Source organism: Mauremys mutica, chromosome 12 (assembly GCF_020497125.1).
Source record: "Mauremys mutica isolate MM-2020 ecotype Southern chromosome 12, ASM2049712v1, whole genome shotgun sequence".
Lineage (NCBI taxonomy): Eukaryota > Metazoa > Chordata > Testudines > Geoemydidae > Mauremys > Mauremys mutica.
In genome coordinates, this window is record NC_059083.1 from 12,591,654 (window position 1) to 12,619,538 (window position 27,885).

The 27,885-nt window shown below is 59.1% G+C and overlaps 2 protein-coding genes and 1 pseudogene across 4 annotated transcripts; 1 reads left to right on the top strand and 2 right to left on the bottom strand.

Annotated features, from left to right (window-relative positions):
• Nucleotides 1–1,900: 1,900 nt before the first annotated feature.
• On the bottom strand, nucleotides 1,901–9,283 carry LOC123346276 (zinc finger protein 420-like). Its single transcript, XM_044983593.1, has 4 exons — nucleotides 9,245–9,283; nucleotides 8,182–8,300; nucleotides 7,622–7,738; nucleotides 1,901–6,579 (listed from the first exon to the last, which is right to left on the bottom strand). The coding sequence occupies exons 2-4, from the start codon at nucleotides 8,267–8,269 to the stop codon at nucleotides 4,526–4,528; spliced, it is 2,259 nt and encodes a 752-aa protein (XP_044839528.1). The 5' UTR covers nucleotides 8,270–8,300; nucleotides 9,245–9,283; the 3' UTR covers nucleotides 1,901–4,525.
• Nucleotides 9,284–12,236: 2,953 nt separating this feature from the next.
• On the top strand, nucleotides 12,237–19,070 carry LOC123346274 (annotated as a pseudogene).
• Nucleotides 19,071–21,968: 2,898 nt separating this feature from the next.
• Nucleotides 21,969–26,640, bottom strand: LOC123346278 (zinc finger protein 34-like). 3 transcript variants are annotated; one of them, XM_044983597.1, is made up of 4 exons: nucleotides 26,145–26,640; nucleotides 24,335–24,508; nucleotides 24,111–24,182; nucleotides 21,969–23,886 (listed from the first exon to the last, which is right to left on the bottom strand). In XM_044983597.1, exons 2-4 carry the CDS (start codon nucleotides 24,471–24,473, stop codon nucleotides 22,514–22,516), a joined length of 1,584 nt encoding a protein of 527 aa, XP_044839532.1. In that variant the 5' UTR covers nucleotides 24,474–24,508; nucleotides 26,145–26,640; the 3' UTR covers nucleotides 21,969–22,513. The 3 variants fall into 3 exon arrangements, with proteins under 3 accessions (XP_044839532.1, XP_044839531.1, XP_044839534.1); XM_044983596.1 differs by having other exon boundaries at nucleotides 24,335–24,544; XM_044983599.1 differs by lacking the exon at nucleotides 24,111–24,182 and having other exon boundaries at nucleotides 21,970–23,886; nucleotides 24,335–24,544.
• Nucleotides 26,641–27,885: the final 1,245 nt, after the last annotated feature.

A 27,885-nucleotide genomic window follows, 5' to 3' on the forward strand; every position in this document is an offset into this window, starting at 1 on the left:
ATCACACTCCCTTCTAGAACTGGGATGAGACCCCAACAGGGGCTAGGCGCACCGCACGTCCGTATTTTCCCGGACGTGTCCGGCTTTTGGGTTTTTAAATCGCCGTCTGGGAGGAATTTGTAAATATCTAAAAACATCCAGGATTTTGCCACATGGGTTGGGACACTACTGGGGGCCACTCACCTCGCCGCATGCATCAAAGTCCCAGGGCTGGCGGCGTTTCCTGAGGCAGTTCCCGGTGCCCGCCCGCTGGCAGGAGCCTGCAGTGTGGGCAGCCCCTAGGCACAGAGGTGAAGGGGTTCTCTGTGTGCTCCCACCGCACCCTCCACCCCTCCTGGCCAGGCTGTGCCCCCCCGCCAGGGGCTCCTGCAGGCTGCAGCGGATGCATGTGGGTGCTGACCCCAATGCGCCCACTGGGAGCCTGCTCCGGGAGGGGCAGTGGTGGCTCACATGCCCAAGAGCCGCAGAACCCGAGTGCAGTGAGGGGAGAGCCGGGGGGGGGCGTGCCTGGGCTGCAGCCCGCCACCCCCCCGGGGGCTCCTGCAGCGGATGCATGTGGGCGGCAGCCTTCATGAGCCCCCTGGCTCCCCCCTTGCCGCGCTTGGGCTCTGCGGCTCCTGGCTGTGTGAGCCACCATTGCTGCCACTGCCCCTCCCGGAGCAGGTTCAGGGTCCCGTGCCCCAGCGGTGGCAGCAGCTCACACCCCTGGGAGCCACTGAGCCTGAGCGTGGTGAGGGGGCAGCCGGAGGGCACATGGGGGTCTCTGCCCGCATGCATCCGCTGCAGCCTGCAGGCTCCCCCGGGCGGGGGGGGGCACTGGGCCGCAGCCTGGGCAGGAGGGGCAGGGGGTGCAGCTGCTCCCCTCTAGTGGTGCCCCCACCTTTGCAGGACTGCTGCCCCCCTGCGCCGCGCCGGCTCCTCCATGGCTGGGGCTCGCTGCCGCCGCACGCAGGAGCCTCTGGCTCTCCGGTGCCTCCAGAAGGCGGCTCCTCCCTGCCGAGCCAGGGCACCACTTTTTGGCGCCCCCGACCACTTGGCACCCTGGGCGACCGCCTAGTGGTTGCACCGGCCCTGGCCCCAGGTAAGCACTGCCGGGACTCCGCACCTTGCCCCCCCGGCAGGGTCGGGTCAGGTCAGGTGGGGTGGGGGCTCTCTGCGCGCTGCCGGCGTCTGCAAGCCCCGCTCCACGGCTCCGGCTGCTCCCACTGGTGCTTTTCCCGGCCAATGGGAGCCACGGAGCTCACGCTTGTGGCGGGGGCAGCACATGGAGACCCCTTGGCTGCCCCAGGTCCTAGGAGCCAGAGGGAGCTGCGACAAGAGGGGTGAGTAGGTGAGCTGGGCAGCGTGACAAGGGGAGCGGTGAGCCAGCAGCAGGTAGAGGGGTGACTAGGCAGGTGGAGGCGGGATGGTGAAGAGGTGAGCGGCAAGGCAGGAGGAGGAGGCGGCCATATCACTTTTTCTTATACATACTCAATATAGCCGACACGTAGCGCCCAGCATAGCTAACAGTATAATACATCAATACAACGCGAGTTGGTAGATACTGGTGCAAATACCCACCCCGTGGAGTGTCCTCTTTTTTGAATGTTCAGATATGGTCACCCTAACGGGGCGGCAGAAACTTCCCAAAAGTGTGTGTGGGGGGGGGGGGGCGCTCTGGCACCTGAACCATGGTCCTGTCCCCGTCCCTTCCCCCTAAGGCCCAGCCCGTGACACCCCTTCTCCCTGAGGGCCCATCCCCACAACACCCCTTCCCCTGACTCCTGCCCTGCCCCTTCCCCCCAAACCCCACTCCCTGCACACTCTACTTTGCCCCTCCCCTGGCCAGTAAAAGGTGGGAGGGCCATGACCCCCTGACCCGCCCTGTTCCGGTGCCCCTGGAACCCAGGTGTCCTGCTGGAGCATACTGCCCCCTAGTGGTACACACCCCACATGCGGACACTCACATCCCACGCCGCTGAGCCAGGGAGCTGAGTTAAGGAAGTTCTTCCAACTTGGCTGCATACAGTGGTGGTCTGATTCGGGCGACCAGCTAGCAAGTGTGAAAAATCAGGACACTTCCACGGGGTACAGGTGCATATATAAGACAAAGCCCCAAATATCAGGACGTCTGGTTACCCTAGAGCCGATTGTGTTACAGTTTATTCATATGACACCCATACAGCAGCGGCTACTTATTAAAAGAAAACATTAGAACCCCCCCATAATCAAACCTCAATAGACAGATTTCCACCCTCCCCGGATACACCCATTGTTTTAAAACCTGTACAACTATAGCCAATTGCTGCTCATAGACCACCCCACCCCTCAGCAGAAATCCAGCCCTTCAGAGTGGATGGAGAAAGCACAGATCAGCGGAGAGAGACAGATGGGGATCCAGTGTAGACAGGATTACAGGCGGTGGGGAGTCTATGACCTCAGTTCTAACTGCTGGGGTTCTGGGCACATGATGGAATATCGTAGGACCAGCCTGTGCTGGATGCTAGATGAACCCACAACCTCTGCCCAAGGAGCTCACAGTCTAAACAGACAAAGGGAGAGAGGGGAAACTGAGGCATAAGGCAAGGTACGTGTCTTGCCCAGGTCTCCTGGTTTACAGGCCAGTCCCTGACCTGCTGGGCCACACTGTTCTCTAATAGGCAACAATGCAAATGCTCAGAGAAAGCGGAGTTCAGTGATCCACTTGCTAGTGGGACCGGATAGCGCAGCGTTAACCCCTTCTCTGCCAGCAGGTGGCCTCATCGGCAGGGGGCAAATCACAGCAGCCTCCGGGTCTCCAATCCCAGCTGAGGCTTTTATCCCCTCCCCGGGCAGATTAGTGGGGGTGAATGGGACACAGACAGTCTCTGTCATCCCCACTCAGGACAGGGGACCAGCTGCGCTAAGTGACGGGACCCAGCCTGGATTCAGGACCCACTAAGGGGCGTCATCTCCCCCGGCCTCCTTCTCAGTCCCGCTCAGGGTCATCCCCTAAGGATTACGGGGTTACTCCTCCCAGGATGGCCTCCCTGCTCTTCCCATGCTGCGGCCGGCCCTTGAGGGATTTCCTGCCTCTCAGCTGTGCACTGAGTTAACAGTTCTCAGTCACCTGGTCCCCAAGAACCAACCTGGCGGTGTCCCTGTGTAATCCACTCGGTGAGTGTTCATTCCCGAGTCCCCCTCTGTGCTGATCCACAAGGCATGAGTTGTGACAGAGCCAGACTCAACGCTTTAACTCAAGCTGGAGCAGCTACTCACGCTTTTAACTCTGGCTGTCCCTGGTTCAATCCCAGCATTTCAACCAGCTCCCGCCTCCCGCCTCCTCCCGCCTTTCCTCCTGACTGCATCAGGAACCACTAAAGGGATCAGGGTCTTGCTTTCTTCCCCCCATTTCTGCCTCTTTTCTCCTAGACTCGACTACCAACGTCGGCGCCGGTGAAAATCCTGGATCCTGCTTTGAAACGTGCCCTGACACAGCAGCTCTAAGAATCGGTCAGATAACGGGGAAAGGTATAAAATGTGGTGTTCCGGCTAACAGGGACTGGTGTAAACGCAACACTCCGGCTAATGGGGAATAGTATAAATGGGACACTCCGGCTAAAGGGGAATGTGACACTCCGGCTAATGGTATAAATGTGACATTCTGGCTAATGGGGAGTGGTATAAATTTGACGCTCTGGCTAATGGGGGACAATGTAAATGTGGCACCCAGCCCCGATTGCTCCTGGGACTTCGAGCCCTTTGCCTGTGAACGCTTGCAGGAAACCATCCCGACAGGCGCCCTTATCCTGCAGCAGTGAGTTCCCCAGGTCCGTTCTGCCTCCCAGTTCCAGGGGTTCTCCGTTTCGACCTTTGCAGCCTGGCCTCCTCTCCTCCGGAGTGCTTGAGTGCTGCCTGCTGAGAAGCGGCACCTCTGCCTTTCCCCGCCTCCCGTCCAGTGCCTCCTCTGAAACCACCGCTGGGTCGCGGATTGTTCTGTGCGACAAGTTTCTCTCTTGAGCCTTTATTTCATCCACGGACGAGTAGGAGGCGGCCCTGATGCCTGCCCGGTGGAGGGGAGAGACAGGGGAGAGGGCCTGCACGAGGGTGGACATCAGGGGCAGGGCCGCCCAGAGGTGGCGGCAAGTGGGGCAATTTGCCCCAGGTCCCGCAGGGGCTCCCACAAGAATATAGTATTCTGTAGTATTGCAACTTACCTCCCCCGTCTCCCTCCCTCCCCCTGCTGCTTCCCATCCAACTTGGATGAGAGGAGGAGATCCTGCTTCATGGCGTGCCGGCCGCCAGGGGGTCACTGATCAGCGGCTGGGGGCAGCCGAACACGCGTGATGGAGGAGTGTTATCCCCGGTTAGCGCGTGGATTGGATTTCTTAGCCCTGAAAGGCTTCCCCGATGCCTAATACGGATCGAACTCAAAGGGGTTCCTCTCCCAGGTGGACTCCTTGTTATCTCGTCCCTGGCAGACACCTTGCACCTTTGGCAGGAGAGTTCCTGGGGTTGGTTTCATTGTTGTCTCATTAGGGTCCCTTCCTGGTGGTCACGTTCCCCTTTACTCAACTCCTTGGGAGGAAGGTTTCTCTCTGGGGTGGTTCCTCTGATGCCGGTAGAGATGGGAGCTACGGCCGAAGCATTTCCCACAGTCGGCGCACTGGAAAGGCTTTTCACCGGTGTGGACGCGCCGGTGCCGCTCCCAGTGGGAACTCCAGGCAAATCCCTTCCCGCAGTCGGCACAGCGGAAGGGTTTCCCCCCAGCGGCGTGGAGCCGCCGGTGCCTGGCCAGCGCCGGTGCCCGGCTGAAGCTTCTCCCACAGTCCCCGCACTGGTAGGGTTTCTCCGCCGCGTGGGAAGGCTGGTGCCGGTCGAGGTCCGTGACGCAGCTGAAACTTTTCCCGCAGTCGCCGCAGCGGTGGGATGTGTCCTCTTTGCCGGCCCGGTGCTTGCCCAGCGCCGAGCTGTCCCCGAAGCTCTTCCGCTGGCCTGCGTGCACCCGCTTGTGTTTCACCAGGTGGGCGCTCTGGCTGAAGGCCTCCCCGCACTCGCCGCAGGTGTGGGGCCGCTCGCCGGTGTGGATGTGCCGGTGCCGCTCCAGGTGCGAGCTCCAGGCGAAGGCTTTCCCGCAGTCCCCGCACCGGAAGGGTCTGTCGCCCCGGCGATGCTTGGCCAGCGCTGTGCTCTGTGGGCACCGGTGGGGCTGACCCGCCGTGTGGAGGAGGCGCCGGTGTCTGTCCAGCTGGGAGCCTCGAGGGAACTTTTTCCCGCAGTCGGGGCAGGGATGGCAGGAGTTCTCCCCCCGGGGGCTCGTCTTGGCTGAGCTCTCCCCACCGTCAGGTTGCCTCTCCGCGTGGCTTTTCCGGTGCCTCACCAGCGCCATGCTCCGAGCAAAACTTTTCCCGCAGTCGCCGCACCGATAGGGTCTCTCTGCCACCAGGCGTTTCGCAGCCAGGCGCCGTTTCTCCCCGCCGGCGTGGCACCCCCGGTGTTTGGCCAGCGCCGAGCTGTCCCCAAAGCTCTTCCCGCAGTCCGGGCACCCGTAGGGCCTCTCGCCCGTGTGCACCCGCTTGTGTTTCACCAGGTGGGCGCTCTGGCTGAAAGCCTCCCCGCACTCGCCGCAGGTGTGGGGCCGCTCGCCGGTGTGGACGCGCCGGTGCCGCTCCAGGTGGGAGCTCCAGGCAAAGCCTTTCCCGCAGTCCCCGCACCGGAAGGGTTTGTCGCCCCGGTGGCTCCGGCGGTGCCGGGCGAGAGCGGCGCGGCGGGGGAAGCTCTCCCCGCACTCGGGGCAGCGGTGGGGCTGCCGGGGGGCGGCGTGGGCCCGCTGGTGCTTGTGGAAGAAGGCGCTACTGTTGAAGGCCTTGCCGCAGTCCGGGCACTCCAGGGGCTTCCCGCCGGCGTGGGCCCGCTGGTGCCGGTAGAGGTGGGAGCTGCGCCCGAAACATTTCCCGCAGTCGGTGCACTGGAAGGGCCGCTCGCCGGTGTGCAGCCGCCGGTGCCGGGCGTAGTGCGAGCCCCAGTCGAAGCCCTTCCCGCAGTCGGCGCACTGGAAGGGCTTGATCCCGGTGTGGAGGCGCAGGTGGGTGGCCAGGTGGGAGCTCACCCGGAAGCGCTCCCCGCACTCGGAGCAGCGGTAACGCTTCCCGCCGGGAGCCTGGGGCCGGCGCCGCGGGCCGGGCTCCTGCCCGGCGTGGGACTGCTGGTGCGTCAGGAGGGCGGAGCTCTCGATGAAGCTCTCCCCACACTCCGGGCACGGGTAGGAGCCCTGCCCCGCGTGGGATCTCTGCTGGGTCAGGAGGGCGGAGCTCTCCGGGCACAGAGAGGGCTCCTCTCCCGCAGGAAGTTGCCTGCTACCGTCCACGCTGAGCCTGGCTTCGGGGCTCTCCCCCAATCGGCCTCTCCGCGGGGCCGCCCCATCCCGGACTTTCTTGAAGCCTCCGTTGCATGGAGCTTCTCTGCCCCGTCTCTTCCCCGGTGGCTTTCCCTGCTGGCCTCCGGACCTGCCGGCTTTGCCCCCTTTGGGATTGCGGCCCACCTTCCCCCGGCTGCTTCCCGATGATGCCGTCTCGGGGCCTTCTGGCCGTGGAGCCTCGCCCTCGGTCTCGCTCGCGGTCCCTGGGATAAGGAGAGAGTCCGGACGTAAGCCATGCCGTGTGCTGGGGGGTTGGGGGTGGGGGCAAGCGGGATGCTGGGGTGAACCAAACCCACGTCTGTGGCCTGGGCTAGCAGGAGGCCAGATGACAGGGTCAGGATGGTCCCTTCTGGCCTTACACCAAGACAACGTCTGGGGGAGGCTGGACAAAATCAGGAGCTGAACCCCCCTCTGCCCTGCCCACCGAGCCCTTCCCCAGGGAGGAGAGAAGAGGGGACCCCTCGTGCTTCCCTCTCCTGCCTCAGCCACCAGAGGGCAGGCGGAGGGAGGGGGCTGCCAGGCAGGAGCGGCCCCGTCCTCCAGGACTGGAGAGTCGCACGCTTTGCTGCTCCAGTCGGCCGGGCTCCCTGCACGCCCAAGGGTGCTCCTGGCCTCTCCCTACCTCCATCGTAGGGACTCCTCACCCCCTGTCCTCACTCCTCCCTTCCCCCCATACTCCCTGTTCCCACTGTGCCAAGGGCTCTGTGTGCACCCCCAATCTCGCTATGCCCCCTTTCCTAGGGGCTGTGAATGCCCCTCTTCTTTCTGTCTGTGAGAGATGTCATTCTGGGGGCCAGGGGGAGGATGGGCAGAGAGGAGACCAGGCAGTAGTTATGCTAGAAAGCGCCCATGGGACCATCAACCAGCGGCTTGATCTACACACAACTGCAGAGGTGCTGGAATCCGTGGCTGGGCTCCACAGCTGGCAGGGGCTCCGTGTGTATGCGCCCCCCGCCCCACCCCGTGCTCCCCCCATTTCCGGTTGTCTGATTTTCCCCAAAGTCGATCAGGTTCTGACCACTCATGCCGAGAACACGCCCCAAAACTATGGAACTGAGCGGCCGTGGCGTCCCAAAGTTGTTGCAAACGCCGTCATGTTGAGTGGAAGGGCCCCCCAGTAAGCTTGGCCGTCAAGCCAAGGGGCTGAGCCGGAACTGAGAGAGCTCCCGGGGGGCTTCCTCAGAAACGCCAGCTCCTGACTCTGCTCCCAGATGGTTTCTGAGCCGGTCGAACGGGTTTCCTCACCTGGGTTGGCGCCTCTCGGGAGGTCCTGTCCCCCAGAGCCCTGGAGATCCGGGGGGACCCACGGCTCTTCCCCGTGCTCCAGCCGGGAGATCACGTCCGGTTTAGGGATGGGATATTCTGCACACGGGTAGGGGACAGAAGCGGGGAGAGATTAGGGTTTGTCTAGCCATTCGCCCGGCAGTCCCACCCCACCCCCGGCCTGTCTCTCCTGCCTTCTCACCAGCTGGGCCTGGCGCGGTGTGTGTGTGTCTCCCCCTATTGGCTGGCCCCGGTACTACTACTGGGTTGATCTCTCGGGATTTCCTGAGGCAAGCTGAGTTCCTTAGACGCGTGAGCAGGGCACCCACCGGCAGCTCCCTGTGGCCCCGCCTCCCTGCTCCAGCTCACCTCCGCCTCCTCCGCGAGCGCCCCGCCGCGTCCTGCTTCTCCCCCCTCCCTCCCAGCGCCTGCGCCGCGAAACAGCTGTTTCCCAGGAGCACAGAGTCCATGAGAAGCAAAGAGTAACTTAGAGCAGCCTGGGAGCTGCTCTTACTCATGCTGACCAGCAGACAGTTCCTTACTGAGGGACATCAGGGTCTCATAGCTCTCCTGCATGACATCTCTGTACAGGGCCCTCTGCCGAGGATCTAGGAAGAGCCACTTCTCCATCGGGAACACGCGGCCGGCTCCTTTAAAGCACCTGAAAGAACAAGAGAGCCCCGCTCAGCACCTGCTGCTCCTGGGGCGATCCCAGCCGCCCCCCAAACCCCATACGCCGTTCCCAGGAGTGCTGATTGCAGGCCTCTTATGTTCCAGGTTAGACGCCCCCTCCTGAATGGAACTGGGTGCTTTGGGGAGCAGCTCCCCTGTCCCACGGATGGGGAAATTTCCCGCCTCCCCCAGCTTTTGTCTCTTCCAAACAATACGGCCTCAGATGAGCCGAGTCCCAGAAAGTTTGTCCCCAAAAGAGTGGGAGGAGCGGGCGGAGCAGGGTGACTAGGGAGCAGAACGGGCTTGAGTCCATGTCACACCCCGATCTCCCCCTGCCCTCTCTCTGCGGGCAGATGGACTGGGCTGGGCTGGGCAAACACTGGGTCGGGCTTTATCCCAGCGCAGACCCGGCCCCTCCCAGCAGCACTAAACCCACCCAGTGACAGAGTCTCGGAACCAAACGCTAGCAAAGGACAGAGTCAAAGGGGCCGCGTTGGGGGACCCCCCCACACACACACACTGTCCCCCAGGACTCAGGCGAGACAGGACCTGGCTTTTCCTCCCCCGGCTCCTCACCTGGGGGGGTCCCAGGAAAGTCAGCTCTGCCCAGGGCTGGATTTGGCCAAGGCTGGAAGCCGGGAATCTCCTTCCCCACTTACTGCTCCTGCTGCCCCTCCCACTCCCCCCCCCCACTTCTGTCTCCTTCCTCCTCTGCCTGGGAGACTGTCCTGCCTCCTGTTCCCGGGGGCGATCGCTCTCCAGGCGCTGGATCAGCTGCTGAGAGCCGGTGGGGGGGAGCGGGGGGGGGTAGCAGCTCTGGGACTCGCAGACCCCCGCCCCCCCCGGAAGCAGAGCTGGGGCGAGCAGGGGCCCTGGGTGCAGAGTCACTTTCCTGCCCGGCCCCGGCTCTTTCCCCCCGGCCACCCCCCTCACCTGCAGGCTCCGGCTGGGGGGCTGGTGCGGGCAGACGGTCCCCACCCAGGCTGGGCACAGCGTGGGCCTGGCTCTGCGCTACGGAAGCAGCCGCCGCTAACCTGGGAAGTTCAGCCCCCTGATCTGCTGCTCACAGGAAACGCACGGTCCGGGGGAGGGGGAGAGCGCTGCCGCCTCCCGTCCCTGAGCCAGCCCCAGAGCCCTCTAGCGGGGACAGCGCCGGGCACCCCCTTCCCCAGCTCCCACAGGGGCTGGACTCGGGGCTGCTGCCGCCCCACCCGGCTTGAAGCGGTTCCCAGCCTCTGCAGGGTTTGCAGTGTGGTTCAGTGGCTCTCAGCCCCCCTGTGCAGATTGTTCCTGCTCCCCTGTAGGACTGAAAGTCTCTGTCCAGGGAAAATGGGGCCCAGCTGGGGCCAACCCTGGGCCCAGCAACCCCATGTGGAGGAGAGACCCCCCCCTCCCCCGTGCACCCCGTGCTCGGTCACAAGTTACTACCCTGCCTCCAGCTGCTTGACCCCCCCGCCAGTCAATTTCCGTCCCCTGGCCACCCTCCAGTTTGCCCCCTATTAGCCCGGTCCGAAGAATCTGATGCCAAGTAAGGGCAGGGTGAGGGCAGCGGCTTCAGCAGATGTTACCGATCATGCGCAGTTCATGCGAGCGTGCTCAGTACACACCCTAAGTAGCAAATGGTGGTAGATGGCAATTTGGGACCCTACATCCCCGAGTAGCTAATTCTCCTTTTGACCGAGCGCCGGCCAGGCTGGGACTTAGGTCGGTTTAACTACGACGCTCAGGGGAGTGGATTTTTCACACCCCTGAGTTGTATCGACCAATTTCCTAGCGTAGACCAGCCCTATGTCTACCCGCCACATTAACCCCGGGCTCTGACCCAGGGTTGAGTCCAAATCCCCTTTTCTGTCCACACACAAATCAGTCTGACTCGGCTTAGCAAGTACTCTGGGCTCAGGTCCTAGGACCTCACAGTGCGGGTGGGTGAGAGCCCCAGTACCGCTGTGATTCAGGTTCAAGCCCTGTCATTTTGCAGTGTGGACGTGGCTCAAGCCGCAAATCTGAGTCAGAAGGCCTGCGTGTTGCCATTAGCAGGGCAGGGAGACCCAGGTCTGGCAATCGTAAGGCCAGGTTTACAATGCAGTGTGGACGCTCTAAGCCCGGGTGCCACCAGTCCACAAGCAAGTCCATAAACACCAAGTCCACAAGCCCGGGCTTAATGCGCCGCCGTGTAGACGTAACCCAGCCTAGCACTGTCAACACCTGGGGCTATGTCAGGAGAACTGCGTCGCTCAGGGAGGTGGATTTTTCACACCCTTGAGCGAAGTATCTCAGTCGACCAGGCCTAACGCTCATGAGCTGCAAAGGGTTACACTGAGCCTGAGCATGTGCAGACAGAGGAGCCTACAGGACGTAGGGAGTTTTAGCTGCAGCTGCAACCGTGAAAATTTAAAGAGAGAAAACTGCTTAAAAATAAACATGGGTAATTATCCGTTGAAACTGTAAACCAATAAAACCCCAACGCTGCCAAGCCTGGATTGAGAAGTTTGGTGCAACACCCAGATCTGTCTATTGGTCCACTGATCCCCCAGACGACTGTAGCCCCGCATGGCCCCAGCTACCCATTGCCATTCATATAGACCTGAGCTCGTTATAATTCTGCCTGATCACCTATCTCCCTGTGCTCCCACTGTCCCTCCCATCTAGGCCGGCGGTTCTCAAACTTCATTGCACCGTGGACCCCCCTGCTGACAACAAAACTTACTACACGACCCCAGGGAGGGGGATCGAAGCCTGAGCCCACTCCAGCCCCGCTGCCCCGGGTGGCGGGGGTGGGAGAGCAAAGCTGAAGCCCTTCTGCCCTGGGCGACGCGGCTCAGGCTTTGGCTTCGGCCCCGGTCGCAACAAGTCTAACGCCGGCCTTGGTGACCCCATTAAAAGGGTCTTTTAAGGTTTGAGAGCCCCCGATCTAGGCCAAGGGGTCCCGCCTTGCGCTGAGCTGCGACGCTCTGCGTAGTTCCCCAGCCCTGACGCAGGGCTCTGGGTAAGCTGGGATGCCTGACCCTCTCCCCAGCAGAAGTTGGTCCAGTCAAAGCTCTCACCTCCCCACCTGGGCTATCATCTAGCCAGGGCATCTCTCGGGCTGCCCAAGGGGGAAGTCCCTGGGGGCAGGGCCAACCAGAGGGAGGCAAGTGGGGCAATTTGCCCCAGGCCCCGGGCCCCGCAGGAGTCCCCACGAGAGTTTTTCGGGGCCCCCGGAGCAGGGTCCTTCACCCGCTCTGGGGGCCCCGAAAAACTTCCGCTCCGGGTCTTCAGCGGCAATTCGGTGGCGGGGGGTCCTTCCGCCTCGGGACGTGCCGCCGAAGTGCCCCGAAGACCTGCGGTGGGGGGTCCTTCCGCCCTAGGACCCGCCACTGAAGTGCCTCAAAGACCCATGGTGGGGGGTCCTTCCGCCCCGGGACCTGCCACTGAAGTGCCCCAAAGACCCATGGTGGGGGGTCCTTCCGCCCCGGGACCTACTGCCGAAGTGCCCCGAAGACCCGCGGTGGGGGGGTCCTTCCGCCCTAGGACCCGCCACCGAAGTGCCAGGTCTTTGGTGGCAATTCAGCGGTGGGGGGCCCTGAATCCTCTGGGCGGCCCTGCCTGGTACTGTCCCCCCAGCCAGCCCCGCTTGCTTTGCCCCTGTTGGCTGCGGCCGTGGGGCGAGGTGTCTGCCGCTGGGCCCACCAGAGGGCTCTGGTGCGTCGCTCGGGGCTGGGATCCGGCCCCCCCTCTCTGCCTCTCTCCCTGGCTTTCCTGTGCGCCGCGGATCGGCGGCTGAACTGCCCGGGAGCCACGCCGGGGGGAGCCGGAGACACCCCTCCGCAGAGCCCCCTCTGTGCCCAGCCCGGGCGGGGGCTCCGGAGCCAGCCCCGGGCTCTGCCCGCTGAGCCGGGCCCTGCGCGGGGTGGGGGCTGAGAGGGGAGAGGCGGCGGGAGCAAGAAGCGGGGAGGGAGGGTCCCAGCCCCCAGCCCTGCCCGGATCCATCGCTGCAGCGGCCCTGGGCGGAGCGGCTCGCCTGGGCTCAAGGTAAGGAGCGGAGAGAGGAGAAGCCAGTTGCTGCCCCTGCCCGCTGAGTCCCCGGCGGGGTGCTGGGGGGGGGGGCTTCCCTCCTAGGCGCTGGGACTAGGGGGGCCGCCGCCGCCGCCGCCCCCCCTGGCTTGAAGGGCTTCCCATCATCTGCAGGGTTTGCTGTTTGCTTCAGTGACTTTCAGCCCCCCCTCCGCAAATTGTTCCCGCACCCCTGTAGGGTGGAAATTCTCTATCCAGGGAAAATAGGGCCCAGCTGGGGAGCCTCAGCAACCCCATGTGGAGAAGAGCCCCCCCCATACTCTGGGGGCACTAGGCTGCAGGCCACATGCGCTGCAGGTAAGGGCCACCTAGGTGCCAGCCTCTTGAGGAGGTGGAATTATTATGCGGACCCCTTTGAAATGCCCCCCCCTAAAAATCCAGCACGCAGCCCCCAACCACGAGGCAACTCCACAACCCCCACCCCCCTTCAACGGTCACTTAGAGTGACTCATGCCTTGGGACCTACCAGATTCATGGTCCATTTGGGTCAATTTCACAGTCATAGGATTTTTAAAATCCTAAATTTAGTGATTTCAGCTATTTCAATCTGAAATTTCAGGGTGCGGTAATTGTAGGGGTCCTGGCCCAAAAAGGAGCTGTTGGCGGGGGTCTCAAGGTTATTGTGGGTGGCGGTGGTACTGCTACTCTTACTTTTGCGCTGCTGCTGGCAGTGGCGCTGCATTAAGAGCAGGAAGCTGGAGACAGTGGCTGCTGGCTGGGAACCCAGCTCTGACAGCAGAGCCACCGCCGCCAGCAGAAAGGGTGGCATGGTACGGTATTGCCACCTTACTTCTGCGCTGCTGCTGGCAGGGTGCTGCGTTCAGAGCTGGGCGCCCAGCCAGCAGCCGCTGCTTCCTGGCCACCCAGCTCTGAAAGCAGCAGTGCAAAAGTAAGGGTGGCAATACCACACCCCCCTAAAATAACCTTGTGACCCCACCCCTGCAACTCCCTTTGGGGTCAGGACCCAATTTGAAAAATGCTGGTCTCTGCCGTGAAATCTGTATAGCATAGGGTAAAAGCACACCAAAGACCAGATTTCACGGTCCGTGCTGCGGTTTTCATGGCTGTGAATTTGGTGGGGCCCTACTCATACCCTCTCTCACACCTCTGCGGTGCGCTTGTGTATGCATGGGCAGACAGCTGCTGTATTTTCCACAGTTTTGATCTGTTGTTGCTTAAACTGCGGGAAAATACAGATGGGAACATTGCAGCACCTTTAGCTGGACACAGAAACTTTTAACAGTGGATAGCCCAGCGTATTGTGAGAATAAAATGAAAATCTTTAGACCCATGTTAAAAACAAACAAACAAACAAAAAACCTGGCAGATTAAATGATTTTTCTGGCAACTAGCAAATCCATAAAAAAAACTGGCCAGGCCAGTCAAATATGAGCCTGGTGTTAACTCTATGCCAACAGAAGAGTTCTCTCTCTCGTCGGCACAGTGTGTCTTCACTGGACTAGCCCTCCGAGAACTTTCGGCAGCTGCAATTGGACTTTCTCTGCCCTGTGCTGGCTGGCTGTTTGCACCAATCCTCCCATTCCCCTCCCGCCTGGTCTACACTTAAAAAATGTCACTCCCTCAGTACCGTACTGAGGTTGCCCTAACTCCCGGTGCGGACGCGGCTAGGTAGATGGAAGGATTCATCCGCGGACCTAGCTGCCGCCTCTCGGAGAGGTGGAGGGACGACCACGATGGGGGGGAAAACACCAAAACAAAAATAAGATGTAGGAAGCGGCAGCCTAGCTGCAATGCAACAGCTGGATGCAGTGTAGCTGTACTAGGGATGTAAATATTGGTTTAAAAAGTTAACCAGTTAAACTATTAAAATTATATCATTTAACCGGTTAACCGTTAACCGAACTAGCTCGGGGGGGGGCTAGCTCGGGGGAGGGAGAGGGAGGCTGGAGGCTCGCTCCGACACGGCCGGAGCTGGGGTCCGGGGCTGGGGTCCGGCCAGCGCAGCCAATGCTGGGGTTCCTCTGGCTGGCCAGCCTGATGCAGCTGGGGCTGCTTCAGCCAGCGCGGTCGGGGCTGCGATCCCTCCCCCCGGTCCTGCGTGGGGCCGCCGGGGTTAACGGTTAAGGTTGGTTAACCTTTTATATCCCTAAGCCAGACACACAGTCTCTTCATCTCAGCATCACTCCACGCCCCTCTATCCCTCACCACCTCCCCTCCCTTTTCTTTCCATTTAGCCGATCCCCACCTAGCTGACCCCTCCTCTGCAAAAAAAACCCCATCAACCCACCATGGCACTAGGGTGCCATTTGCCACCACCACGTTGTTTGCGCTGTTTGTGTGTTGTATCCCTTCCGCACACTGTCTGTCTGGTCATTTGAGACAGGAAGGTCTGTGGGGTAGGGAGTAGCCTTTGGTTCTGTGGTTGGACAGCACCTAGCCAACCCAGGTGCTTTGCTAACAATAAGTAACAGGTGGATTTATTATGGAGCATTTGAGGCTAAACCTCTTAGCCTTTGTTTTGAGCAGGGGCCGTGGAGATGAGGAGAATCACGTTTTGCCATTTTAAAACTGTTAGCGTTTGACCAATTCCAGCACCTTTGGGGCTGGAAATTTTACATTTGACAGAGAGAATTCCTAGGTCAGACGCTTTCCTCTCCGTCGTCTGGTGAAAATCTGTTTGGACGCAGATATGTTATGAGAGTTGAGTCAGTGTCTCTTGTGCGGGAACACGGATTATTTCCCCCTTTGATAAGGTTTGTTTCCTAATGGAGGAGCTGAGCCCGGTAACATGGACACATTTGTTTGGGATTGTGTGAATGGTTCCATTAAAGTTGTTTAATTTAATGAGACAGTTTGAAAATATCTCAGTCCTGGTGTGGGAGCGGCGTTGTGCTGGAATAAAAAGACAAAGGCCGGGATCTTTAAATTTAGGCTCCTGAATCCATATTCTGGCACCTGGGTAAGTGGCCTATTATCAAAAGCTCGGGGCACTGAGAACTGAAATCCAGTGATGCCCACCTGGGACTTGTAAAAACCAGGATTCTTACTCAGGATACGGCTCGAGGAGGCGAACTTTAGGATGGTATTTTTAAAAATCGCATCTTGCGCATTACGTCCGAGTCTCGAGTTTCTGTCTGCAGGGAGCGTGAAGGGGAAATTGGTACAAAATGGACTAAAGCCGCTGCTGAAACATCCCCATTTCCGCTTCTTGCCTGACAGGCTGCAGAAGAACATCCATGTTTCGCTCCAGGTCGTCCTGTCCTCCTGGAGGGCAGGAAAAGGGAATGGCTGCAGCAAAGGCAGTGACCTTCGAGGAGGTGGCTGTGTATTTCACCGCGGAAGAGTGGGCTCTGCTGGACCCCGCTCAGAGAGCCCTCTACAGGGACGTCATGCAGGAGAATTATGAGAATGTGACCTGGCTGGGTAAGTCACTATGGGCGTTTCCCATCTACTCGGGTTGCAGGGCCTCGCTGGCAAACATAGGGCTGGGATCTTCCCAGCAGCTTCTGTGTAAGGAGGAAACCAGGACTCTGTAACCAGCCCTGATCTCTCCTGTTCTCTCTTCCCCTGGCAGGATTCCCCATCCCTAAACCTGACCTGATCTCCCACATGGAGCGAGGGGAACACTGTGGGTGCACCAAGCAGGTATTCTCTCCCTTCCCCCATCCTCTGTGCCATGGTATCGATGCTGAAGCTTGGGAGTTTCCAGCTGTGGGGAGGAGTTTGGGGAAGATTCAGCTACTGAGTGTTCAGCTGATCCAAAAGCTTCTGCCTATGTGACAAACCCTTTGCCGATCCCCTTTCCCCGGGGCCCCTCCCTCCCCAGCGCAGGGAGTGACTCATGCTGGGTTCTCTCCTTCCCCCCGCAGGTGATGGGACAGCCAGTGAGAACGAGGAGGAGAATCCCCAGCAGGGAGGCCCTGAGTTGGCAGAACCACATGGGACATTCTCGGAAAGGTCCCAGGGGAACATTTGCCACGGAGAAGCTAGCGAGAGTCAGGGCAGGTCGGAGGAGCAGTGGGGAAATCTGCCCGGGGGGAGAGAGGGTAAATCCTCTCCTGAAGAGGGATATTTCAAGAAACTCAAACAGCTCCTGGACCTTAAGGGGAAGCACAACAGAGGATCGGGAAATGCAGGCACTGAACGTGGGCAGGGCTCACAAGAGATGCTCTTTCTGGGAACCCTCCCAGAAGACGCATCCCACAGTTGTGGGCGAAGTCTCCAGCAGAGTTTGGTGCCTCCAGAACATCTGAGCAGGACCCCCCATCGATGTCTCCACTGTGGGAAAAGCGTCCGCTGGAGATCACATCTTCTGAGACATCAGACGGTGCACAAGGATGGGAAAAGCTCCAGCCCCGACGCAGCCCGCACCATCCAGCAGAGAATCCTCTCGGGGCAGAAACCCTGCCAGAAACCCTCTGATCGGCAGTTGACCCTCATGGCACATCAGAGCTTCCACACAGGAGAGAAACCCTATGGGAAAGGCTTCGCTGACAGCTCCAGCCCTATGAGGCATCGGAGACTCCGCTTGGGCGAGTGCCCCTATAAATGCCTTGCTTGCGGGAAAGCCTTCCGTGTCATTTCCAAGCTCCTGGAGCACCAGGCCACCCATTTCCCGGGGGAGCCTTTTGAATGCCCCGAGTGTAGGAAATGTTTCCCCAGCAAGGCCCTCCTCCTCTGGCACCAGAGATCCCACATGACAGAGCGGCCCTACAAGTGCCCCGACTGTGGGAAGAGCTTTGTCAAGACCTGGAACCTGACCAAACACCAGCGCTGCCACTCGGGGCAGAGACCCCGTCAAAGTGCTGAGGGTAGGGAAAGCGTCCATCTGCGCTCACACCTGTCTCACCAGGAGGGACCTGACGGCACGACCCTGCCGGAGCGCCACAGAGCAAAGAGACTCTACTGCTGCCTCGACTGCGGCAGGACGTTTAGCCGGAGCACGGACCTTCTGGTCCACCAGAGCACCCACACAGGTGAGCAACCCTACAAGTGCCCGGACTGCGGGAAGGGCTTCATCTGGAGCTCCAGCCTCATGGTTCACCGGAGAGTCCACACGGGCGAGCGTCCCTACCCGTGTCCCGACTGCGGGAAGGGCTTCAGCCGGAGCTCCCACCTCAAATCGCACCGGAGAGTCCACACGGGCGAGCGACCCTACCCGTGTCCCGACTGCGGGAAGGGCTTCACGACCAAAACGGCCTTGAGCACTCACCACCGGAGCCACACGGGCGAGAGACCCTACAAATGCGCTGAGTGCGAGAAGAGCTTCAGCCAGAAGGCGCATCTGGTGCAGCATGAGAAGACCCACCTGCAAGGCAGACCCTATGAATGCGCTGAGTGCGGGAAAAGCTTCAGCCAGAACGCCTACCTGGCCAAGCACAGCTGGATCCACTGCAGGGAACGGCCCTGCGTCTGCACGTACTGCGGGAAGGACTTTGGTGACATCTCCGCCCTGCTCCGACACAGGCGCACCCACACAGGGGAGCGGCCTTACCAGTGCGCCGAGTGCGGGAAAAGCTTCAGACGGCGGGCACACCTGGTGCAGCACCAGAGGACACACTCCGGGGAAAAGCCCTACATCTGTGCCAACTGCGGGAGAAGATTCACGGAGAACTCCACCTTGATCAAGCACCGGCGGATCCACACCAGGGAGAGACCCTACAAATGTGAGGTGTGTGGGAAAAGCTTCCGCCAGCGCTCCAACCTGGCCCAGCACGCCTGGGTCCACTCAGGAGAGAGACTCAGCTAAGACCACGGGGGTAGCCGCATGGACAGCACGGCCCTGCCGGAGCGCCATGCAGCAGAGAGATCCTACCGCTGCCTTGACTGCGGAAGGACTTTCAGACGGAGCACGGACCTGCTGGCCCACCGGAGAGTCCACACGGGCAAGCAACCCTACGCCTGCCCCGACTGCGGGAAGGGCTTCAGCCAGAGCTCCCACCTCAAATCGCACCACAGAATCCACACAGGTGAGCGACCCTACCCGTGTCCCGACTGCGGGACGTGCTTCAGCCGGAGTTCCCACCTCAAATTGCACCAGAGAGTCCACACGGGCGAGCGACCCTACCCGTGTCCCGACTGCGGGAAGGGCTTCAGCTGGAGATCCAATCTCACAGCTCACCAGAGAGTCCACACTGGGCCAGCTGATTAAGGGCTGGGCAATACCTTTGGCTGTTACCCTTGGATACAGGTGAGACAATTAAGGTGACGACCTGTGAAAACCCGGACAAACCTTACTGGATTTCGGTTTAACACCTCTGGGGTTCATGCAAATGGAGTTAAAAATGCAAATGTTTCTGTGCTCAGTGGGGTTGTTTGGAACTCCATTATCAAGAAAGGATTAATTCAACTGCTGGGACATACACGGCACTTGGAAGGAACTTTGTGCAATGAGGGTAAAGCGGATTTTCTAGGAAATCCCTGCGGGTGAGGGGAATGCACTCCACCCTTTGGAAGGGAAGCCCTGGGGAGAGAAACCAGTTGTCTGCTAATTACCTGCATCTGGAAACTCCAGCTCAGCAACCCCTGGACTGTATGAAGGGTGAGCTAAACGGGTCAGAAGCGGGCTTGTGAGCTGAAGCTATGATGCGCTTGAAGGCACAAGACCCCGTTGGTGGGGCTCTGAAGGACTTCTCCTACCAGAGCCCACATGAGGGTCGGGGTCAAATCTGGAGAGCTTATTCGCAGGCATGTAGGCTCTGTGATCGGTTTGGCTGTTTCCTCTGCAGTGGAATAAAATCGGCTTCCACAGGAAGTGCTGTGTGGTACCTTTATAACTGGGCAATTCCATTGGGTACAATCCCGGAGGGGGAAAGCAAGCGGGCCTGTTTAGGCAACACGGGTGTCAGGTGGAGCCCCCCTCTGCTCCTTCCACCTATGGCCCGAGTGCCCCCACCCCCCCACCTGGAGGAGCCGAGTCCCCTCCCTGCTCAGAGGAGCCCCTGGCCAGCCAGATCCCCCCAAGTCGCTCTGTGGGAAAAGCTCTTGTCTCTTCTCTTCTGGAAGAAGAACCTGCACTTTTGATATGTGCCACGTAGGTTCCCGGGGTGGCTGACCAGGTGGTATGTGTTACTCAGCTTCCCGGGTTCATCAGTAATCTCTCTGGAGTCAGGGAGATTACTGATGAATCCAGGAAGCTGAACAGCACATACCACCGCCTCCTCGGCCGCCCCGGAACCTGCATGGGGCATAATAAGCAAAAACTTCCCCTGCCAAACCCCGTGACTGGCGTTCGGCGGCAACCTCCCCTGCTGTATTATACCCACCGCCCATGTTAGACCGTCTGTCTGTTCTGGGAATTACACAGGGAAGGGTTTGGCCTGGGAACACAGGCTCGGACTTTTGGTTTTGCCGGTGGAGGCCGGGCCTGCAGGGGAAGAGGCTGAGCAGGGTGGGGCCTCGGGGGGCGGGGGTGGTGGTGGGAAGGGATGGGGCGGGGCCTTGGGGCAGGGCCTTGGGGGGAAGGGGCAGAGCAGGGGTGGGTCCTCAGGACAAGGGGCAGAACAGGGGCAGAGCGCCAGGGCCCACAAAAGATTAATCCGGCCCTGGGTGCTGAGGCACCCCCTATTTTTTTTTCAGGGGGTGCTTGAGCCTTGGAGCACCCCCACAGTTGGTATCTGTGCCTGGGAACACCCCAGTTAGAAGGGAGAGAGACCCGGAGCCAAGGCAGGTGCTGGCCACGGAGGGTGAAAGGTTGAAAGCGGGTGCCCTTGCTGGGGGCAAGAGAGCTGCAGTTCATAGAATATCAGGGTTGGAAGGGACCTCAGGAGGTATCTAGTCCAACCCCCTGCTCAAAGCAGGACCAACCCCCGACAGATTTTTACCCCAGTTCCCTAAATGGCCCCCTCAAGGATTGAGCTCCCAACCCTGGGTTTAGCAGGCCAATACTCAGACCCCCGAGCTATCCCTACCCCTGAGCTGTAACAATTGGCTCTTTGACTGCTGTCCCTCTGCGGGTGGGGGCTGTTTGGTTTGTGCCTGTACAGCACCTAGCGCAGTGAGGTGCTACTCCATCAGAAGGGCTCCTCGGTGCTCTAATTAACTTCTCTGGGAGGTGGCGGGCAGCAGCAGGGGTCAGGGCGGGGACGGATAACCAAGCGGGGAAGATGGGACGCCACATTGAGGACTAAGCAGCAGGGTCCGGCAGTCAGGGCGTTGGGTTGGGCCCAGGACAGCTGGGCTCTGTTCCTGTTCTGCTGCTGACCTCCATGATGTCCAGGTGGGCCATTAATTGGCTGAGCACAGCACGGTCTAACGTTTGACTGGATGGCATTTGTCTCTCTATGGGAATGGCGGGGGGGTGGGGAGCCTACAGAGACCCGGGATGCGGGGGTGCATACAGATTTCCTGGCAAGGGGGAATGAGGGTACACAAACATCGAGCATGAGGAGCTCATGGGGAGCTTGGAGCTATACAAGGAGCCTGCAGTGGGTGCTTCTCACTTGGCCTAGAGGAGCAACGAAACGTGCAACCAAATGGATCCCTAGTGCTGTGTCTACACTGCAATGGAAGCCAAGGTGCAGACTCAGGTTTGAGTCCAACCCCCTCTTCCATCTACACACAAATATCTGGGGCTCAGACCTGAGGTCCTAGGGCCCTGCAGGGCTGGAAGGGCCAAACCCAGCCAGGATCCAGGGTTCAAGACTCCGATCCCAGAGAGACTTTCCTAGAGGCCCTGTTTCAGCCCAATCCAGGCCCATTGGGGTGACTCCTCTTCCTTTAGGGCACAGGACTCTGGGAGTGGGAAGACCCATCCCCTCCCCCAACTCGCAGCCCAGAACCTGGCCTGTTTCAGGCAGAACCAAGCCCATGGGGCCACCCCAGCCGTTCTAAGGGGATGGAAAAGCACGGAGACACTGCGACCCCACTACTCAAGAAATCCCAGGGCCAGGGTTTAGCGGGAGTTAAGAAATCAGCTGTTGTGGTTACAGGGTGTCATCGTGTTAACCCCTTCTCTGCTAGGGTGACCAGATGTCCCGATATTTGGGGCTTTATTACCCCTCATCCCCATCCCGATTTTTCACACTTGCTGTCTGGTCACCCTATTCTCTGCTGGCAGCCGCTCTCTCAGGAAAAGGCTGGTTTCTGCAGGGTCAGGGGTGCTGATCCCAGCTGAGACTTTAATTATCCTCTGGGGGTGGTGCATGGTGGAGAGGGGCAGACAGTCTGTCCTCCCCATGCAGGACAAGGCAGATAAAGGGGATGCCCGGGGGGGTAACAGAGTCCTTGTCACACTCTGGCTTCAGTGCTGGAAGCTCGGGGGGCATCTGGATTCCCAGCCCATCGGGTGGGGCTTGTCTCATGCAGGTTCCTTCCTGGGTATGGTCAGCTGCAGCATTTCAGGGCGGAGGGGGCCGATTCAAACGTAACCGTGCAGTCAATCCAACCCATCCCACCCGGGAGTGAGCCGGGTGAGGTTCCAGCTGGCTAAGGACTGTGCGCATCCCATTAGATTTCCCCACCTCCCATCCAACCTCATCCACCTGTTACCCCTTGTCTTTTGAACTGTAAGGTCTTTGACTGTCAGCCACTAAGGACCTCAAGATACAGACTGTGGTGCATCCAGGACTGCATTGGGAGGGCAAGCTAGCACTTCAGGTGTGGTGGGGGTTTCTGGTCCTGCGAGCAGGCTAGGGGCTCTAGGGAAGCTTGCAGTAAGAGTCAGGCCGCAGAAAGCCAGCTTAGTGCAAGGGTGAGTTGTTCCTCTCGGTCTCAGAGAGCAGCCTGCTTTGTCTCTCTCTGTTTTTGGTTTGTTGTGTATGAGCCACACTGAATTCTACGAAATGAAGTTGTGTTACACAGCAACCTTCCACTGAGAGGATTTATGCTTTTATTGACTGTCTCGGCGTGTATGCCCAGAATATAACACAGAGAAGTGCCTAAGTCCCATTGAAATCAAGAGGGGAGTCCATGGTGTAGCACGGGCAAGGCAGGCTGACCGGGAGACAGGCCTAGAGAGGAGAATGGGAGCATGCGTGAACTACAACTCTGATGTGGCACCACAGCGAAGATTTCCGTTTTTGGCCAAAATGTTTCTGCATTAGAAATTTCACTGAAAAGTTAAAATTCTCCATGGAGGGGAAAAGACCCCAAAAGAAAACCCTATTTTCCAACCTGCTCTTCTGAAGACTGATTGACGTGGAGTCTCCAGTGCACCATGAGGTCAGATCTCTGGTTGAAGGCGCTGCCTCAGTTGGGGCATGGATTGCGTCGCTTGCCGGCATGGACTCTCCTATGCATTGCAAGGTTGAAACATAGGCTGAAGCTCTTCCCGCAATATGAGCACCTGTAGGGCTGCTCGTCCGTGTGGCCACACCGGTGGGAGAGCAGGTTGGTGCGTCTGATGAAGGTCCTGCCGCAGTCGAGGCAGCGGTAGGGTCTCTCCGCCGCCCTGTGTTTTGGCAGGCCTGTGCCTTTGCAGCAGGGCCCCTCCTCTGGGGCCGAAGAGCACTGGGCCAGGTCGGAGCGCTGGCTGAAGCTTTCCCCGCCCTCGTGGCGTTTGTCGGGCCTCTCTCCCGTGTGGCCCCTCTGGCGCTCAATCAGGGCAAAGGCGTCGATGAATCTTTTCCCAGAGCTGGCGCAGACACGGGGCTTTGCCCCGCAATGGGCTCTCGCGGGCTGCTCCAGGGGTGCCTGCCGGCCGAAGCTTTTCCTGCAGTCGGGTCGCTCCCTCTCGTGGGCCCTCTGGTGCACCGTGAGCTTGGCTCTCTGGTTGAAGCCCATTCCACAGTCAGGACACAAAAAGGGGCGCTGGCTCGTGTGGACCCTCCGGTGCATCGCGAGGTTGACGCATAGGCTGAATCCTTTCCCGCAGTCTGGGCACGTGTAGGGACTCTCTCCCGGGTGGAATCGCCGGTGCTTCGTCCGGGCCGAGTTCTCGGCAAAGTGTTTCCTGGATTCTGGACGCAGGAAAGGTTTCCTCTGCAGGTCAGGGCATTTGTAGGGCCTCTCTCCCGTGTGGAGCTTCTGATGTGCCACGAGGGTTGACCTCCGAACAAAGCTTCTCCCGCAGTCGGGGCACTGGCAGGGTTTCTGCCCCGAGAGGATTCTCTGCTGGATGGTGCAGGCTGCGCCGGGGCTGGAGCTTTTCCCATCCTTGTGCACCGTCTGATGTCTCAGAAGATGTGATCTCCAGCGGAAGCTTTTCCCACAGTGGAGACATCGATGGAGGGTCCTGCTTGGATGTTCTGGAGGCACCAAACTCTGCTGGAGACTTCGCCCGCAACTGTGGGATGCGTCTTCCAGGTGGGTTCCCAGACGGAGCATCTCTCGTGAGCCCTGCCCACGTTCAGTGCCTGCATTTCCCGTCCCTCTGTTGTGCTTCCCCTTAAGGTCCAGGAGCTGTTTGAGTTTCTTGAAACATCCCTCTTCAGGACAGGATTTACCCTCTCTCCCCCAGGGCAGGTTTCCCCACTGCTCCTCCGACCTGCCCTGACTCTTGCTAGCTTCTGTCTGGCAAACGTTCCCCTGGGACCTTCCCGAGAATGTCCCATGTGGTTCTGCCAACTCAGGGCCTCCCTGCTGGGGATTCTCCTCCTCGTTCTCACTGGCTGTCCCATCACCTGCGGGGGGAAGGAGAGAACCCAGCATGAGTCACTCCCTGCGCTGGGGAGGGAGGGGCCCCGGGGAAAGGGGATCAGCAAAGGGTTTGTCACATAGGCAGAAGCTTTTGGATCAGCTGAACACTCAGTAGCTGAATCTTCCCCAAACTCCTCCCCACAGCTGGAAACTCCTGAGCTTCAGCATCGATACCATGGCACAGAGGATGGGGGAAGGGAGGGAATACCTGCTTGGTGCACCCACAGCTGTTCCCCTCGCTCCATGTGGGAGATCAGGTCAGGTTTAGGGATGGGGAATCCTGCCCAGGGGAAGAGAGAACAGGAGAGATCAGGGCTGGTTACAGAGTCCCGGTTTCCTCCTTACACAGAAGCTGCTGGGAAGATCCCAGCCCTATGTTTGCCAGTGAGGCCCTGCAACCCGAGTAGATGGGAAACGCCCATAGTGACTTACCCAGCCAGGTCACATTCTCATAGTTCTCCTGCATGACGTCCCTGTAGAGGGCTCTCTGAGCGGGGTCCAGCAGAGCCCATTCTTCCGCGGTGAAATACACAGCCACCTCCTCGAAGGTCACTGCCTTTGCTGCAGCCATTCCCTTTTCCTGCCCTCCAGGCAGGACAGGACAACCTGGAGCGAAACATGGAATGGATGTTCTTCTGCAGCCTGTCAGGTGAGAAGCGCAAATGGGGACGTTTCAGCCGCAGCTTTAGTCCATTTTGCACCGATTTCCCCTTTGCGCATTTCCTGCAGATGGAAACTCAAGACTCCGTCATTCGGACGTAACACATGAAATGTGGTTTTTTAAAAATAGCCTCCTCCTCGAGCCGTATCCTGAATACGCATCCTGGTTTTTACAAGTCTCGAGCGAGCGTCACTGGATTTCATTTCTGAGTTCCCAGAACTTTTGAGAATAGGCCACTTACCCAGGTGCCAGAATATGGATTCAGGAGCCTAAATTTAGGCTCCTGAATTTAAAGATCCCGGCCTTTGTCTTTTTATTCCAGCACAACGCCACTCCCACACCAGGCCTGAGATATTTTCAAACTCTCTCACTAAATTAAACAATGTTAATGGGACCGTTCACACAGTGCCAAACAAGTGGGTGTGTGCGTTACCGGGCTCAGCTCCTCCGTGAGGAAACAAACCTTATCAAAGGGGGAAATAATCTGTGTTCCCGCACAAGAGACATTGACTGAACTCTCATAACAAATCTGCGTCCAAACAGATTTTCACCAGACGACGGAGAGGAAAGCGCCTGACCTGGGAATTCTCTCTGTCAAACGTAACATTTCCAGCCCCAAAGGTACTGGAATTGGTCAAGCTCTGACACTTTTAAAATGGCAAAACGTGATTCTTCTCATCTCCACGGCCCCTGCTCAAAACAAAGGCTAAGAAGTTTAGCTTGACACACTTAGAATCAGTCAGTTTGTGAGTGTCCACGGAACTGACCCCTAAGTGAAGAAACAATTCTCATCAAAGCGGGGGGAAAATTCAGTGTGTCTGCACAACAATCTTTTATTCAGCTCTGACAGCAAAGCTACAGCAGAATAGGTGTTTATGAGCCTACGTAAACATTTTTGTCCCAAGGTGACGGAAGTGTTGAAATACTGATGCAGGTTGTAACTTGGCCTTCCACCACGGCTGCTTCTCAGGAAAAGGCACAGAGGTTTTATCCTGAAACTTTGCCAAACTAAATTCACCCCCTGAGCAAAGACTTTCAGCCCAAAAGATGAACCTAAGCAGTGCCAGGCTGGATCAGAGCTGAGACTCAGCTAGTAGCACTGAGTGTGGTGTAAACCAGTGGCTCTCAACCTTTCCAGACTCCTGTCCCCCTTTCAGGAGTCTGATTTGTCTTGCGTACCCCGAGTTTCACCTCACTGAAAAACGACTTGCTTACAAAATCAGACATAAAAATACGAAAGCGTCACAGCCACTAGCACTGAAAAATTGCTGCCTTTCTCATTTCTACCATGTAATTAGAAAATGAATCAACTGGACTATAAATATTGTCCTTACATTTCAGTGTATAGTCTATGGAACAGTATAAACAAGTACACTGTCTGTCTGCAATTTTAGTTTGCACTGACTTTGCTAGTGCTTTCGATGTAGCCTGTTGTAAAACTAGGCAACTATCTAGAGGAGCTGACGTCCCCCCTGGAAGCTCTCTCAGTACCCCCGTGGGGTGGGGGGGAACGTACCCCCGTTGAGATCCACTGTTGTAAGCAACTGGACAACTGGCTTCACAATTTCAGCCCAACCTTACCTGTCCGTGCGGCTGTGCACTCCAGCTACAGCGGGTTCCAAGGAGTGGCTGTGGAGGAATTCCTCTCCCTGAGGCCAGCCTGTGACTAATGAGGCAGACCTGGTTTGTCCTCTCTCCGCACCGACACCTTGTTCCCAGGAAAGCCAATCAGGCCAGGGATGACGCAGGGAGCAGATCTGGGTGGGCTGGGTGGCTGGGAACCACCCTCTCCACTTATTACTCCTCAGAGAGATGATCCCTGGCCTATGCCCTTGGGGCCTTTGCTGTCCTGTAGCCGAGACCCGGAGTGGGTCAGGGAGGGCAGCAGCTCTGGGACTTGCGGGAGGGGGAGCAGAGATGGGGCTGTTGGTGCAGAGTCACTTTCCTGCCCAGCCCCAGCCCTTCCCCCTGGGTGTCGTGTCCCCCCTGGGTGCCCTAAGAGGCCAGTTCCCACTCTCTCGGCTGCAGCGGCTCCTTCAATCTCTCTCTCCAGCTGTGACAGCCCTGCCCAACCCAGGAAGTTCAGTTATCTCCTGATCAGATTCACAGCAGGAAACTCGTGGCCAAGGCAGAGAGATAGGAAGTAGCCCAGCCTTGCTTTGAGCTGTAACCCAGAGCCCTCTAGTGGGGGCAGATCGGGAAACCCTCTTCCCTAGCTCCTCCTCGGGGTGACCAGATGTCCTGGTTTTATAGGGAAAGTCTCAATATTTGGGGCTTTGTCTTATACAGGCGCCTATTGCCCCACCCCTGTCCCCACTTTTCACACTTGCTATCTGCTCACCCTATGCCCTCCCCGGGACAGACCTACGCCCCAGAAGGGATCCGCCCATGAGCGCTAACAGCTCCGTGCCGCCGCGGTGACCTCCTCTCAACACAGATGTGGTCCCAGCCCCTGCCCCGGAGCCAGCCAGCGAGTGCAAACTCTCAGATTGCTGCCACTCCTGACTCCGGGGGCCCATGGGGTGCAGGCTCCGTCACCCACCTGTTCCATTCGCAAACCATCTCCGGGGTTAGTGCGTTCACCCTGTTCACACCCACTTAGCCTCCTGCAAAGCCCTCCTTAAGCCTCTCTTGTGCCCTGGGACCTGCAAAACGCTTGACAGCAATGAGGCTGCAGGTGTGCGGAGACCACATCCTATCGTGCTGGGCAGCGGCGTTCCCATGGGCTCCCTGCTCTGCCTGAGATCAAGAGTAGCCAGTGTTATGATGCTTCTGGCTAAGAAACAGGGTGACCATATTTTCCCAAAGGAAAAACTGGACACCCCCCCGGGGTCGGCCCAAGAGCCCTCTCCCTCCTGTGTGCGGGGCTGCTCTGAGCACCCGTCAACCCCTGCACGTGGGGCTGGCCCAAGGCCCCCTCTCCCTTTCCCCACATGCAGGGCCTGCCTGAGACCCACCCCCGCCCCCGCCGGCCGCCTGCACATGGGGCCATCCTATCCCAAGCCGCTCTCCTGAGCCCTCCCTGCCACACGGGGTGGTGCTGCTGTTTTCCCCCTCCCGCCATGTTCCTCCACACCCCGCTAGGGGTTGCACCCCGTTTTTTTGGCCAAACTGTGCATTTGTCCGTTTGTTCTTGCCAACTGATGGCAAGTGCCAAGTTCCTCCCCCCTCCCCCAAAAAAAGTGTCAGGATGGCTGGGACAGGGCCTCTAACTATTAGCGACCAAGCTGACAGGCAATGGAAAAGAGCGGGTTAAAAGCCTGGTCTTATTTGTTATTACCTCACATCTGCTACTGCAGGTTTCTGAGCCCTTCCTCTGCCT

Coding starts and splice junctions, on each gene's coding strand:
- LOC123346278 (XM_044983597.1), bottom strand. CDS start 24,473: ATGGCTGCAGCAAAGGCAGTGACCTTCGAGGAGGTGGCTGTGTATTTC. Junction 24,183..24,334: donor TGAGAATGTGACCTGGCTGG/GTAAGTCACTAT, acceptor TCCCCTGGGCAG/GATTCCCCATCCCTAAACCT. Junction 23,887..24,110: donor GCTGTGGGTGCACCAAGCAG/GTATTCCCTCCC, acceptor TTCCCCCCGCAG/GTGATGGGACAGCCAGTGAG.
- LOC123346276 (XM_044983593.1), bottom strand. CDS start 8,269: ATGGAGAAGTGGCTCTTCCTAGATCCTCGGCAGAGGGCCCTGTACAGA. Junction 7,739..8,181: donor TGAGACCCTGATGTCCCTCA/GTAAGGAACTGT, acceptor ACCCGTGTGCAG/AATATCCCATCCCTAAACCG. Junction 6,580..7,621: donor CCCGAGAGGCGCCAACCCAG/GTGAGGAAACCC, acceptor TCCTTATCCCAG/GGACCGCGAGCGAGACCGAG.